General features: G+C 43.3%; 2 protein-coding genes across 8 annotated transcripts in view; one reads left to right on the top strand and one right to left on the bottom strand.

Moving 5' to 3' along the window:
- Positions 1-2,368: 2,368 nt before the first annotated feature.
- Positions 2,369-6,786, top strand: TSSC4 (tumor suppressing subtransferable candidate 4). Of its 7 annotated transcripts, none has more exons than XM_030950026.1 (4): positions 2,369-2,464; positions 2,889-3,018; positions 3,845-3,917; positions 4,966-6,786. In XM_030950026.1, the coding sequence occupies exon 4, from the start codon at positions 5,054-5,056 to the stop codon at positions 6,086-6,088; it is 1,035 nt and encodes a 344-aa protein (XP_030805886.1). In that variant the 5' UTR covers positions 2,369-2,464; positions 2,889-3,018; positions 3,845-3,917; positions 4,966-5,053; the 3' UTR covers positions 6,089-6,786. The 7 variants fall into 7 exon arrangements, with proteins under 7 accessions (XP_030805886.1, XP_030805884.1, XP_030805882.1 ...); XM_030950023.1 differs by having other exon boundaries at positions 2,458-2,526; XM_030950024.1 differs by lacking the exon at positions 3,845-3,917.
- A 1,963-nt stretch (positions 6,787-8,749) lies between these two features.
- Positions 8,750-15,451, bottom strand: part of TRPM5 (transient receptor potential cation channel subfamily M member 5) — a 36,233-nt gene continuing 29,531 nt past the window's right edge. Inside the window, exons 19-24 of the mRNA XM_030950019.1 lie at positions 14,891-15,059; positions 14,022-14,200; positions 13,466-13,598; positions 11,084-11,156; positions 10,160-10,250; positions 8,750-9,145 (exon numbers count right to left, since the gene is read on the bottom strand). Of these exons, the coding sequence (XP_030805879.1) occupies positions 9,045-9,145; positions 10,160-10,250; positions 11,084-11,156; positions 13,466-13,598; positions 14,022-14,200; positions 14,891-15,059 (746 nt within the window). The 3' untranslated portion in view covers positions 8,750-9,044. The remainder of the gene's footprint in view (positions 9,146-10,159; positions 10,251-11,083; positions 11,157-13,465; positions 13,599-14,021; positions 14,201-14,890; positions 15,060-15,451) is intronic.

Genomic DNA, 15,451 nt, shown 5'->3' with positions numbered 1-15,451 from the left:
TAGCCATGGGAAGGGGGACCAGCAGTCCTTGCCCCAGGCTCCAAGGGCAGGAGCAGCAGCAGGAGCCTGCCAGGGAGCAGCGGAAACAGCTACTGGATGGGGCCAAAAGACAGATTTATTTGCAGGAAAGGAGTGGAGGCGCCAGTGATGGGGCTGAGGCTGCTGTGCATTTTCACATGCCACCCCCACACACAGGGACGCGCTGGCTTCCTGCAGACACATGGAGCCATCCCCGCAAATGAGCGGCCCCTCGGAGCCTGCACGCTGGATGCAGCCCGCTCATTTGGATGATGGCCTGTCCTGCAGCCCAGTTCCACCTTCTAGCCCCCTCTTCAAGCCACTCAGTTCAGGCCAGCGAGGGGAAAACACTTTCCCATCTGTTGGTCTTCAGACTCTGACTCATTATTTTTATTTCAGCTGTCGCCAAGCAATAGCGGAAGTCCCAACACACCAACATTTCCACTGCGGCAAGCTGCCTTGTCCTCAGCCACCAGAGAATGAGCAGCTCAGCCTCAGTTCTCCGGTGCGATACTAAATATCACAGATTCTGTCACAGAATAGGCTGAGCTGGAAGGGATCCACAAGGACAGCAAGTCTAACTCTTAAGTGAATGGCCTGTATGGTGATCAAACCCATAGCCTTGGGTTTTATTAGCACCATGCTCTAACCAGCTGAGCTAATTTCATTAATAAAAAACCAGGAAGGAGGAAAAGGGTACATTCAGGTTCCTTAGTTATCAATACACACAGCATCCAGGCAAAAAGTGAGAACGTGTAGCCTCTGGAAAGGGAGTCATGGGGCTTGTCCCTGAAGGCACCCACATCCACAGGTGTCAGAGACACTGGAGGTGGTGTTGCCCTCTCCTGCTCCTTTAAGCCCCTCATCTAACAAAGAACCACGGCTCAAAACAAGACAGTGCCATTGTCTGCATCACTCTGTTGTACCCTGCTTGTCTCCACTCTTACAGAAATGGGACATGACTCCACATCCTTTTTTCTGCCTGCTCCTTATTAAGCTCAGAGACTCTCCTGCTGTCTCCCCAACACCCTAGACTGTGTTACACAGCACCAGCAGCCTTTACCCAGGTTTACTCGTGCTTTTGTTTGCCCATTTACTGCTCTCCTCCTTTCCATTCCTACTCACCTACTTCATGTTTTCCTTTCATCCCCCCATCTGGATACCCATTTGGATGCCTGTGACCGTACTACCATATGAGTACACATTAAAAAAAAAAAATAGGATCACCAAATGGGGAAACACCTCTAGAGCTGTTCTAAAACTGCATGACTCCAGCTAGACAGAAGACATTTTGCAATAACCTCATCACTGCTGCCAAGTGTGTTCCGAACACAGACCTCGTGTCATAAATTACTGTAATTAGCAACACTCCAGCAGGCAAAAGTATGTATTTAAAAACTGAGGATGCATATGAAGTGGCTGCAGTTTATATTACGGGTGAGTCACGGTGAGGCCCAGCTTGAAGGGAGCCAGTGAAGGCTCTGCAGCCACCGCATTGTCTGGCACAACCCACCTGGCACAGCAAACCTTTCCCTAAACATAGGGAAAACAAGATGAATATTGAAGCCTCTTGGGAAATGTATTTGTGCTGAAAATTTGAACTTTTTGCTGAAATAAGGGGAAAAACAAAAATCGAGCCTCTTTGGCCAGCACCAATAAAACATTTTGAGACAGAGCTCCACTTCTTGACACACGCACAAAAAATGTTCTTCTGGGATGGAAATGGAAACTTTTTTATTTGGATGGATAGCGGTTTTATGCCTCAAGCGACTTGGAGTTTTCTGGTTTCAGAATAAATACGTAAGCGAAAAAAAAAAAAGAAACAAAACAAACAGAAAAATTCAGATGTGTTCGTGGTGGCCAAGCCCTGCTTTTCCGATGAGAACAAAAGCTGTGACATGGGGGGGGCTTTCGAGACTGCGACTGCGGAAGAGGACGACGGTGCCGTGCCTGCCCCTCACGGCGCCGGGCAGCGCCGGGGCGGCACCGCGGCTCTCGGGGGGGCCCGGGGGATCCCCGCACCGAGCCCCGCACCCGGCCGGGCACCGAGTCCCGCACCCGACCGGGCACCGAGCCCCAAGCACCGAGCCCCGCACCCGGCCGGCCACCGAGTCCCGCACCCGGCCGGCCACCAAGTCCCGGCCACCGAGCCCCGGGCACGGTCCGCACAGGCTGCGAAATGTCGGCGTTGCGGTGCGCCCTGGGAGCTGTAGTCCCGCCGCTCAGCGCCGCTTCGCTCCGCTCCCCGGCTCGCAAAATGTCCTCCGCTGAAGCAAGGCGGCCGCCTACAACTCCCAGGAGCCCCGAGAGAGGCGGAGTGGGGAGGCTCCGGCCGTTTCCGCGCCGCTCTCCCCGCCGGGAGTCGTGGTCCTGCCGCCGTTGTGGCCGCTCCGCAGAGCCTGGCAGGGACTCGGTGTCCCGACGCGCCGCGGGCGGAGGGGCGGAGGTGGGAAAGGCGGGCAAGGCGTGCGGCTGCTGTGGAAGGTGTTTGGGCTGTGCGGTATCGGGGTACTGGGGCTCCCACTTCTATTTCCCCCTCTCCCCTCCCTTCTCTGGCGCTTCGCGCTGTGTGCCCGGGCGGGTGGCGGTGCCCGGGGTGCAGGGCCAGCGAGGGCCGCATGTGGAGCGGGCGGTTCGCATTCAGCAGCATCCCGGGGCCGACGGGCAGCACGGCTGGGGCCGCACCGTGACCTGGCCCAACGCGGGGCGAGTGCCCAGCGGCCGATGTTCTTTTCCCTGATCCTCTTCCCTGTTCCTTGGCGCGGGGCCCTGTCCCGAGGGACTGTGTGGGCTTTGCGGTGCGCTGTGCGCCGTGAGAGCGGGCCCGTGGCCGTGGTTTGCGGTGACTGAGGTGTCCGTCCCCCTCACAGGAGGCAGAAGGAAGACGCACAGAGTCTGTAAGAGCAACGCCAGGATGGAGGAGCCCACTGGGAACCTTCCCATCCGGAGAGACGTCATCCTTCCCGAGTCGTGCTGTGGTCACGTCACCATAACAAACCTGTGAGTGAGGCTGGGGTGCTGTGAGGGCCAGCACGTTTGGCCAGTAAGTTTGTTAAGGCTAAGATATTTCCTTAGGAGCAGAATTTCTCCTTTCTGTGGAAGTGCCCTCATCCAAGAGATGGCCCTGATGGACACTTCTATTGCCATCTGAAAATAGCTATTTTATTTCATTATGCACTTCAATGCCTTTTCTGAGTTGTAGTTGTTACTTTTCATGTGTTGCAAAACTGACCAGAAGGCTGTATCATTTTAAGATTATTTCCCGCTAGGGGTTACATGGAGGGCAGTGTTTTCAAAAGTAGCCGTCAGATCCTTTCTGTCAAAGACAGCCAGACTTGACATGGAACTTAGCACTCCTCAGAAGGTTCTCTGTGTTTTGTGCTTCATAACAATCTACCCCTAACTTTGAACATGACCTTTCTTTGAAAACACAAGCCTGTGTTACCCATGGTCTTAATACTTAGCAGCGCTTAATGTTTGCAATGCTTAACTATAATTTTTATATCTTCTTAGCTGTATTTAATACTGTTTATTTAGCCCTTTGCTCATGAAAATTACAGCTTGAATTTTTTTAAAACCTCCCTTCTGTTCTACAGGATAAAATTGGCAGTGTGAATGTGGAGGCTGGGTAAATATAGTGGTGCCTGCGTTATTAGGCTGTGTGCTGTTCTTCTGCCAAAAATTCAATAATATCTACAGACTTTTATACCAGCATGAGTTTCTGTCAGAATTAGAACGCAGTTCTGCAGCTTTGGATGATTCAGGGGGACAGAATTATTTTTAAAACTACATTTCCAGCATCATGATGGAAATGTTTGTTTTCTAGGGTGGAAGTGCTGAGATCTTTGGTGGCTTTAACTGACCCTCAGGAGGGGAAGCTGACTCAGTCTCAAGAGAAAGTGAGTGACTAACAGACTTTCCATGTCTGTTTACTGCATCGTTTCAGAAGCGCCTATAATTAGGTAGTCAAGCTTCTTCTAATAATATGTTAGAGCTGTTTCCATAAGTCACATGAGCTGAACCAAAATGTGTGTGAGCACCAGCTCTGTTTCCAATTGCCCAGCAAGTGGTAGCTTCATCATCAACCACCTGAATTCACCAAGGTTCCCTTCAAGCAGGTGGCACTGTCAGCTGCTCCTGGAAGTCAGGCTTCAAATCACGCTGTCATTTACTGACTGAAGGGCCAGCTTTTGCAGGCCTGTGGTTGCAATCTCTCCTCATTTCCATGTGTGAGCATGGCATGAGTGATTAGTTTTCTTAATCCAATGGGATCAATTTCTTGAGCTGGCTGGTTTTCCAATTCCTAGAATCTAGCAATGACTTGAGAGCATGAAGCCAAAGGAGGGAGTGGAGCTTGTACTTTATGCCACATTAAAGCAGACTTGAAACAGTGGCCCTGATATTTTTGTGGGTTTTCTGTCACTGATAGGGATCAGTGATAGTGTCCTTTGTAATGGGCACAACATGATGGCTATTGGGACAGCAAGTACAGAGCTAGTCCAGTAAGGGTTGTACTGGCCAAATCAATGTGTGAGAAATTGGATGTGTTATTGTGGATTTTTACAGTGTGAATAAACACAGGGTGTAATATGCAGAGCTCATTGCTGTCTCCTGGAAGATGTATAAGACAGCTTTGGGGGATTCAGATTAACTCAAGAGCTTTTTGTTCATCTTTTAGTAATTGGACCTGATGTTACCTGTAATGAAATTTGGTAGCATTACTTTCAATTACTTCATATTCTTGTATTCAGTGTTGTGTAAATCTTTAATTTTAATGTGGATTCATTCCTTAAATAATGTTTTCATTTGAAGCAAAATTGCTTGGGAATCCCTAAAGCACAGCTAACTGTTATATTGCAGTTATAATTACTTTGCAGGACACAGAGTGATGGTCTCATTCTTGGTTCTCATTTCACAGTTAAGTTTTTATGCTCCTTTGTATTCTAGGCACTAAACTTTCTGGACATTTGGAAGAGTGTACTTAGAGTTGTTCCTGGGCCTACATCAAAGACCTCAGTGGAGTGACAGCTCGAAGATGGGAGACCAGGAGGCAGGTGAACCATTTCTGGGGATAGTGGCTGATGATGGCAGAGACTTTGAAGGAGCTCTGCCCTCAGACACGGTGTCGCTCAGCGATTCTGACTCTGATGACTTGGGGCTGGCGGGTGAAGCAGAAGTTGATACAATATCTCCTGAGGAGCCTTCTGTAGATGAAGGGGATTCCAGATCGGGAGAGACACCCAACTCTTCAAACAGCAGATCTCCTGTCCAGCCATTCCATCTGAAGGGCATGAGTTCTACGTTCTCTCTCCGTAGCCAGAGCATTTTTGATTGCCTGGAAGAGGCAGCCAAGCTGTCTGTGCCCTCGATGCCTGAAGATAATGTTGTTGATGGGAGGTTCAAGCGCCCGTTGCCTCCGACCACAGTTTCAGGTAACGTGGTCCCAGAAAACATGGGAAGGCAAGCCAGAGCAGTGCAGGCTCCCAGAACCTCTCCTGCAGTGCCTGACTACGTGGCACACCCGGAGCGCTGGACCAAATACAGCCTGGAGGGAGTTTCAGAGTGCAGTGACAAGACTAACAGGGCAGTGGCCATGGAATTTCTAGGTGGTTTGAAGAAAAGAGGGGAGCAACAGAGCTCGGCTACCCAAGATAGCTACACCCAGTCCTTCAACCAGGACCCTTCCAGCTGTGGAGCTGGGAGGATTGTCTTCACCAAACCAACTAAAAGAGGTGTTGATGGACTGGAAAAGAAAATATCAACAGGGGAGGATGATAAGAAACAGATGAAGACAGATCTGAAAGGAAAATCTCTTAAGAAGACTGATGGCTTGAGGGAAGAAGATAAGGTTGAGCTGGGGCACTTAGACAGTGACAGTGGAAAGGCAGCAGAGGAGGAGGAGTGCATGATGGAAGGGGACCAGAACACAGAACATAAACCTGATGCAAGGCTTAGTGGTGCAGGTGAAGAGCCATCGCTGGGAACAGTTGGATTCCACTGCAGTAAGAAGAAGAGTAGGAAAAATTTCCGACCTAAAGTAGATGATGAAGGGGAGGAGGAAGAGTCCTGAAGGATGAAACACATTGGAGACATCCCAGGACTTGTCTTGGTCGTTTTTTTCCCTCTCTCTTTTTTTTTTTTCTTCCCTTTCTGGTCTGAAAACCACATGATAGCTTTTTGTTCAACGGTTTGCATCATAGCCACCAAGAATGTTTTATATTGTTAGAAATTAAGCTACCTAAAATAAACTCCAGCCTTTTTGTTTATGAGAATTCCGTGGGCACAGGATAGTTGCATCCTGGCAGGATAGAATAAGTGTGATACTCCAGAGCTGAAGTATCCAAAGAAACAGAAGTGTTAGCTAAACGGTTGCAGGGCTTCCTAGTAACTCCCAGTTTTGGAATTGTTCCCAAATCCTGTGGAATCCTGGAGAAAAGGTGATGAGCTCATTATGTAGAGATTTTTAAACTATGAAAACAAAACCTAGTCTTCCACTGGATGCGATTTCTTCTGGCCCTGTCCCAGGAAGGAAAACCTTTTAACTTTTTTGTTTAAAAACATCTTTCTGTCATTGCCATTGAGGGTGAAAGCACAACAGTGCCCAGTTACATGATGTGAGGATCTGCACCTTTGTATGTCCTTTCCAGGAGGTGCTGCTTCCATACTGATCTATATGCTGGTTGGGGTATTTGTGGGAATCAGATATTTATACCAGAACTGGAGACTTTTTTTTCTATGTGATACAATAAACTTTTGGTTGCAACTTGATTTCTTGTCTGAAACACACTGAGTAATGCAGCTGTAGGAGTTTTACCAAACATTTTATTTGATTCCTAAACTGCCTTGAAAACCTTTTAAAGTGTTACTCTAACTTTGCCATCTTGTTAACTTCTCCCTCAAGTCTTACAGATTCTAAAGCTCACATTTTTAACATTTTCAATCATTTTACAATGTATAATCCCCTCATAGGATGAGTCATCTCATACAATGAATCACATTGTAGGGAATGTCAAAGAGAGTGGATTTTTTCCACAGTGCTAGTAAATTTAATAAATAAGGTTGAAAGATTAAATTCTTTGAAAGGTTACATGATTTGAAACTCAAATTAGTTCAGGTCACTTTGGACTGATATTTTTTTGGTCATTATTCTAAATGAACCAATCCCAAGAGTAGTATTTACAATTGTGTAGTGAAAGATTAGTTTTGAAGGGTTTGTGATATTTCTCGGTAGATTGTGCTTGCTCAAACTCTGAAGGGTGTTTGAGGGGGTGACTTCATCTTAACAGTAATTAACTGAGAGGCCCAAATCACTTGGGCTTTGTATTTGAACTGATGCATCATTTGGTAGCAGAAGCAGAAAACAGTGTAAAAGGAGCAGTTGTGCTCCATTTTTCTAAAATCACCTTTTAGTTTTCAGAGCAGAATGTATTTTCTCCTGCGTATGCAGTTGGATGCACATCGCTTAGTGGGTCGTTGGTAAATACATTGGTTGTTCCAGTGCATGTGAGTGGACACACAGCAGGTCCCAATGGATAGATTTTGGGTTCCAGCGGATAATTAGTGTACTGATCACATTAAAATAGCAGCCATTTCAAAATGGAAACTGCTGCCAAGAGCAGGGAATGCTTGTTGTGAGATATCTGTTATTTCTTAACAAAAAAACGCAGCTCAGTAGTACAAACTTACTGGGTTTATGAGTTCTGCTTGCCCAGGGTGAGGAACAGGTAGGACTATCAAAATTCCATCACTGCTAATGGAGTCACAGGTCTGGGGCACAGCTGAATAAACTGGACAAATGCCTGTTTCATTAAGCCATCATAACAAGATTAATATCTGTTAATAAAAGGCCCATTTTTGTCAGAGCTGAGATTTATTTTTTTTTCCACCTCTGGTAACAGAAAGCTTTTGTGCAATCTACAATTACATTGCATAGAGACAATATTATACATGTGAGGAAATGCAGTTGACGTTTGTATCAGAGTCAGACACAGCCCAATACTTTCCCCTTCTGATGCTGTTTATATTATTCCAAAGAAATTTCCCCTTAGAGGATGGTATTGATGTTTTTGTGGTATATCTTGCAAAATTCTAATAAAGCCGTCGAGTTTTTATATGCTAAAAATGTACAAGCCAGTTTAAGTAATGGAAAAAGCCACAAACAGCCCAAATTCTTGGACTGCAGGATAATTCTTGGTACACATTCTTGTTTTAAAGACTCTTAGGTGATTTCTTTTTCCCCCTGACCCTTGAGAAAGAAAAGTAAAATGAAATCAGATGCTTAGATGTAGAGAAGGTATTCCATGCAGTGTGATACGTGGAGGCAAAGGCTCCTTTTTAGCAGGGAACTGGCAGCAGCTGTGATGGGGCATGGGACCAACAAAAACCAGGTGATTCCACTCTGTGAGGTTGAGTGAGGAGCCCTTAAGAAGGAATACCAGCAAAGGAATCCCTTACAGGAGCCAGTGTGGGAAGAGAAGCTGGTGAGTGCAATTGTTTGAGAGTTGTAGGAACTCCGGGAACTGTACGTTTTGTAATGTTTCAGTATTCAGGCCCTTTCCTTGGAAACTATTTCTTGATTTCCTTTTTCTAAGCAGCTCAGGAGTACAAGCTTCATGTCTTGGCCAAGGAAGGAGCTTGTTTTTAAGTGCGTAAGTGACTGCCCTTCCAAAGGGAGACTCCCTTGAACAGAGAAGTGTGGAATTTGGCAGAGGTGATGGTGAATTGAGGGTGTGGTATCTGGACAACAAATGGTATTTAGAAAATAAGGTGGTAGAGTCACCCTGGAGGAGAAAGTTTTAATGCTGTTTGTGGAATGGTTTTGGAGAAAGGATTGAGTGCTACAGGAGCAGCAGGAAACAAAGCCCAGGAAATTGAAGGAGAAAGACCAAGAAATCCTTAGGAATGTCAGACACTGATAGTGCTTAGCATAGAGAGCTTGTTGCCCTTAGGCCTTCAAGAGATTAGGATTTTACTTCTACAGTAGTTCAGTAGGACAAAAGGTTTAATGTGAAGAAATAGAATAAAATTTAATTATCAATGTATTCAGTGTCAGTCTCAAACTGATCTGCATGCTCTTCTCTTTCCCTTCTTTGTGGCAAAGGCACTTCTGTGTTGGCACTCTTCACACCTAATAGGATTGGAAAAGTCATGTACTCGTTTAAAAGCCTTAGGACAAGAGGACATAGTAGTAATTGCTTAAGAAACTTTAAAATGTTGAAAAAAAGACACAAGATTGTGTTACTTTGCATTTGCTCAGTAAATTATAAACACAGGGTTATTTTTCAGCTATTTCTGGGTTTTTATGCAGTTACAGTATCAAAATGTCTGGGAAGCCTGCTATGGGATGAAGTTATTTTATTGGAATACTGATAATGAAACAACTCACATAAGTGTTATATAAACTTCTGACAGAATTAAGTAAAGCTTGCAGTTAGCTCAATCTGAGCGACTTGAAGTTCTGTCATGTTGTGACTGAGTTTTCCAGCTACTTGTTTCTGTGTAGTATATATGTGCTCAGTTTATGGGTTTTGGAGGCTGTTTTGTGTAGTAGCATTAGGTTGATATTGAAATAGGTAATTAAGAAGGATATCCAAAATCTTTATTGTGTTGGATATCCTGCAGTGGCTGAGAAATAGCTTGTTCTTCTCTCTAATGATTAAAACTCCATGCAGTGGAGCCCTGGGACACAGGACATGATTCTTAACTGACAGAAATGGGTGCAGCTCTAAAGGCAAATGAATTCTGTAAATTAAAAAAATACTAGGGGACTTGCTCAGTTTTTATTTTTAATTATTATTGCTATGCATTTTAAATACTTTTGTAAGGATTATCTCATGGACCCAAGAAATCCCCAAGGCAATCCTCTGTTGCAAATAGATACTTGTTCATGTGTTTGAACTGGGTGAGGTTATTCTAACTCACTCTGAGTGACAGTCCTTGCCCCAATGCTTCTAAATGTATTTTACAAAAGGTAATTTTTTCATTCTGAACAAAGAATATTCTGTTCCCTGTATATATTCCCATTACCTCTAGGAAGCTCCTTATGGGGTTATTTTCCAATCTTATTTTTCCACCTTGTATTTTTAAACTGCATTGTTCAGCTGTATTAATTAGCTTTTCCATGATTGTTTTCAGTACTTACATGTATAGTTTGGAGCCGGTTGAGTGCAAAAGAGGTTGGTTTTGGTTAAAACCTCTGCCATGGAGGAGATAACAGCTGTACAGTAGCAAATCTACAAAATAGGTAGTGATTAAATACCTGCCCTCTTTTGTGAGGATATTGCAAGACTCAAGCTGGCACAAACTTAATAAAGCATTCCTTGTGTGTTTCTGTTGGACCTGTATAGCCTGACTTTTTTCAGGAAGCCATAAAAGGGATAAGAAAGGAGCAGGAAACTGTAGCAGGAGTATTAAGATAAAGAATTTTCAGCGAGGCCAAAATTATACAGGAGAGTCGCAGAGATAAAGAAAACATAAGAGTTGTGCTACATAGCAGGTGGTTTAACATTTTCAGGCTGTGTAAGAAATGTTGTTTGTTTATCTTGTGAGGGTTTGTCATCAAAAGCTCGAGACAGAATTTCCTGCTATTATCTGGATTTAATAATTGTATGTTGGACACTTCCCTTTTGAGTGGTGGTACTTGGTATCTTAAGAAAATTAGATGTACGAGAAGATTAGGTCAGATCAGACAGAATATGTGTATTTTCCAAGCTGACATTAAAAAAAAAAAAGAAAATATTAGGAGAAGAGTAAGAAGGAGGGGGGAGAGGGGAGAAGATGAAGCATTTCATTCCAGAAGCATCCTTAACAAAGGAAATAAACACTCTCAAGTAAACTACCAAAGAGAGCAAGAAATGTTGTATTCCCTTTTCTCCTTTCTACAGGAGTTTAGACATTTTTCTTTACATACATTCATCACCAAAAAGCAATAAGGAAAGTGAAACCATAATATAGATCTGTTTTTCTGTCCCTTTATCCCTAAGTAGGGTCTGCCAAACCACCATTAAATGAGAGAAAGATGGTGAAATTCTAAAGCTGATATAAATGCCTAGAAAATACTACTTACCTGGGCTTCCAGAATTTTAAATCGTTTTTCTTGTTCTTTCAATCCGCTAAAATACTTAGACAAATTATCCACCCTGTGGAAACAAAGCAAACACCTTGAGCAAAAAGGAGAGGCTTCAGAAGAAATCATAAAACACAAACCATGTCTAACTTTACTATACCCATGTCACAGACATGTTTTATGAAAAATCTTTTCCTTAGGATTTTTTCTCCTGAGAAGCTGAGAGGCCTCAGGAACAAAATGTAAACAATGATTATCTGCTGCTGTGGAATGCAACAGGTGGATCTCTGATTGGTCTCATGTGGTTGTTGCTAATTAATGGCCAATCACAGTCTAGCTGTATCAGACTGCGTGGTCAGTCACAAGCTTTTGTTATTATTCTGTTCTTTTCCCTTTGCTTGCAAGCCTTCTGATTAAATGCTTTCTTCTATTCTTTTGGTATAGTTTTAATATCATATATATAATAAAATAATAAATCAAGCCTTCTGAAACATGGAGTCAGGTCCTCGCCTCTTCCTGGGACCCCTGTGAACACCACCACATACCCATGGCCCTTCACTGCAGCTCTGTGCTGCTTAGACATCCCACAGGCCCCTAAAAGTTTTTTCCTTTTAAGGTGCTCACAGAAGTATTTTTTAGGCAGAACAGCATCTCTGGAACACTCATGCACCTGTTGCCCAGGGACTCACAACTGACAGCTCAGGGCAGCTATTCAGCTTCTGGTGAGGGCCACGTAGCCTCAGTTGCTGTGGAAATCAAGGGCAGTAGAAAGGAGCTGCTCTGTCTTTTGAGCCACTCGTGTCTTTCCTACCTGGAAACATCAGTACCCAATGGAAACTGATCCTGGTGTGAGAACTGAGGCCACAACAGAGATAAGCCACTTAAAATTTACGACAACTTTAATTTCTGGAGGTTGGCTTGACAGTCAAATCCCTTTTTTTCCTGCAGTCCACAGGGATTGCTTAGGGAACTTCCACATGGTGCCTCCAAATTGCTGACTTATCCCCATGCTTTCTGCATCCTTCACCTGTTCTCCCATCAGTTCCTTATTCCTAGCATCTGATTCCTCATAGGGTTGGCAAATCCCTCTCTGGTTTCTCCTAGATACTCTTTCAAAGTTTTCCTCTCACAGGCAATGTTCCAATCCCATCTATGTGAAAGACCTGCTGCTGGGTGGGTCTAATGCATTTTGACATTGGTTCAGTGCAGCCAAAGTTCAAAGAATCAATACCTGAGGGTTTCCTAAGATTTCAAAACCACACTGCTACCACCTAAGAGCAAAAATAACCGTGGGGGTTGTGGTGTTTGTCTGAAATCTCTTCCAGTCTTTCTCTTGCTCTGCTATACCTGCAATATTGTGAAGCCAGATGGATTTTCACTTTTCCCCTCCAGTAATTTCACTACAATGTACCATCTTTATTATATAAAGGATATAGTACCCTTTGTTTGGAAGCAATTGCACATACATTTATTGCATTATCTCAACAATTAAGCTCTTGCTCCTGGGGTTTGTCAGTGACCTGCTTATGAGAATCAAGTTAAAATCTATATAGTCATTCTAAATTATTATGAATTAAGGGTCTATGGGAATTAGAGGGAGAGGAGTATTTTCCAAGAATGGAAGTATGCTGTTCTGGTTTCCAACTATTCTGTGAGTTGGAGGTTTATTTTGAAAAAAAGCAGACAGCATAGGAACATTTCCATGGAACTATTATGGTAACTTTCACACCCGTTGCGCCTCTATTTGAAGTCTGTTTTATTGTGAGAGAAAACAGCTGGAATATGTGTTAAAAGCTTCTTAAAGGAGTGCTTTTTCTGTCTTAGATGTTTCTGTTCTCCCTGCATATAACTACTTTGTGTCTCACTTAAAGGTTTAAAACTCTGAATAATAATCTAGGATTTATACTTTATCAGACTAAACCAATCCAAGTGATATTCCTAGTGGGGAAATACAGAGAGGTACATGAATGGAGTCCCATGCCATAAAATCATAAATATTTGTTCTTCTGCATCTGTGGCTAATTCAAGGTATCTTAAACTTCCATTCAGAAGTCTGTGTTGTATTCCTACAGGGGAAGAAATTACATGTGCTGCAGTCTAGCAAACAAACTGTTTTTCCACCATTTTCTTCATGAATAAGATTTTCATTGAGCTTGGCCACAGATTTGGCTGGAACTTGCAGGTCTATAATTGTACATACTTCAGGAGTGACAAACACTCTTAACATTGTGGTGATGCTGGCCTCACATTTTTTATGGCTCTGTGTTTCCTAACTGCGTTCCAGTTGGACCCTTTATGTAAGCTTTACAAGAACTTCAATATTGAACTCACTGAAAGCTGAAGGCTTGCAAGTTACTCTTCCTGTGGGTCAGAATAACTTACTTATTAGATGTGGCCTTCAGCCTTTCTTCATTGCTTTCTTTCTTTTCTTGCTCAAGATTTACGAGATAATGTTCTTTTTGCACCAGCTCCCATGTTATGATTTTTTGATCTAGGCCCACTGGAAGATCTCTTTCTGTAGGAAAAATAAGAATTATATTTTACCCCTTTTTCTCTGATACTAGTAGTGAAAAGTTGCTATGCTAAAGGAGGCTTTTTTAGGGTTAATAATTGCTAAAACTCAGAAGCAAATGAAACAACTATTCCTTAAACCTATAAATTGTTAAATCTTCAGAAATCAAATCCCTATAACCCATTTTATATTGCTGCATTTGTTGTAATAACTATGATGCATCAAGAAATGCACTGTGGGCAACTGTTCATAGTTTAAATTATAAACCTTAATTTTTTGTTTGTATTCTCCTGGCACTCTTTGTTAAAAATAAATTGTGACTCTCAGCTTAAGGAAATCCATCTCGCTCTGTGTTTTGTGTATGCACCATATCCTTGGAGAGAATCAGGCTCTCCAGTTGCTTGATCACATTTGTTAACAACTCACCCAGGTGTTTTTCCTTGTGTTCCATTTTGTTGAAGAGCCTTCTGAGAACCAGAGTAATGTGGTTGATAATGATAAATGGTGGTGCTAAGGCAGGCCGGCCATGGTATTCAACAATCAGGTTGTAGCGCTGCACTTTCCAGAAGATGTCTGTGTTGCCCTGGACAACTTGAAAAGTGTAACTGTAATTTGAGGTCGGGAGGAATAAAAGCATGTAACTCTTTTCACCACAACAAGCTAAAGATGAATATAACAAAATTTAGTCCTGTATTTACTTTAAAAAAGGAACAGCAAGGTCAGCAAGTAGTGTTAATTTAATCTAAAGTTTGCGCAAATTCTTAGCTATTACAAGAATTGCAGTTGCAGTCTTCAAATGTTAAAAGATACATTTGTTTTGTTTGGCATTTTTGATTTTTTTGAAGACAGATAATTCTACTTTTCTGAGGAAAGATCAGCAAACATGCCACATCAGTTCTTCAACCAAATGAATCATTATTAACTGTGTTGACAACAAGCATTTCCCTGATGTACAAATCATCCACTGTAAAGCCTGCCAAGTTTAAGGCTGCTGTGCACCTGCAGATTTGTGGTTCCACACAGCCAGGGACTCAGACCCTTCTGTGCATGTTTCATTGAATTTTTAGCAGTAAAGAGGCTTCTTTTCTCCTTGTCTCCCATGTGACTAGAGTAAGGATGATGAAAACTTTAGAGCTGTCTGATCACAGGATTCTGCCTATCAACCCCCAAGTAATATTCATTAGGAAAATTACAAGTGTATTTTAAAAGGAATAGCCAGCAGTGAGGTAGAGTATGTGGGCATCCACTTAAGGCTTTGCAGCCTCTGTCCTGATAGGTAGTGAAATCCCTCTTGCCTGAACATAGCAATCAGGAGGTTCATGAGGAGGACGTTTGTGACCAGCAGGAAGATGACCAGCAGGAGTATGACGAGCCAGTTGGCGTAGCTGTTGGGGCAGGATGGAGTGTTCTCCTGCAGAATCTGCAGGGGGTTAAATGTGCAGTTCCTGGGATATGTTCGTGATGCTGCAAAGGAAAAACATAGTTATGGCAAATCCTAATGTTGTGTTTCTTTCTTTGGTTTTGTGGAAGTGTAATCGTGTTGTGTACATAAAATGACATTGGATTGTTGTGCAAGGTATTTGCAGCCCTAGGACTCTGCAGACCTCCACAACTTGGCTGCTCATTTAGTGGCAAGATGTCACAGCTGGCTTTGTAGTAGTGTTCATCATAAAAGGGATTGTATTGAAAAGGCTGTATCCTTTTTAGACTAGTTTTGAGTTCTCAGAATCAAACCTCCTCTGAGGCTGTGTTCCCCCACAGCCTTGTGTCCTCATGCCTGGCACATAGGTTGGAAGAGAAAACTCAGTAAAAGCTGGGAAGGGGATTGGTTCCTCATTCTAAATTTAAAGTGCTTT

This window comes from Camarhynchus parvulus, chromosome 5 (genome assembly GCF_901933205.1).
Source record: "Camarhynchus parvulus chromosome 5, STF_HiC, whole genome shotgun sequence".
Classification (NCBI taxonomy): domain Eukaryota; kingdom Metazoa; phylum Chordata; class Aves; order Passeriformes; family Thraupidae; genus Camarhynchus; species Camarhynchus parvulus.
The sequence above is the reverse complement of the archived record's forward strand: the minus strand, read 5'-3'. Positions and strand labels throughout refer to the sequence as shown.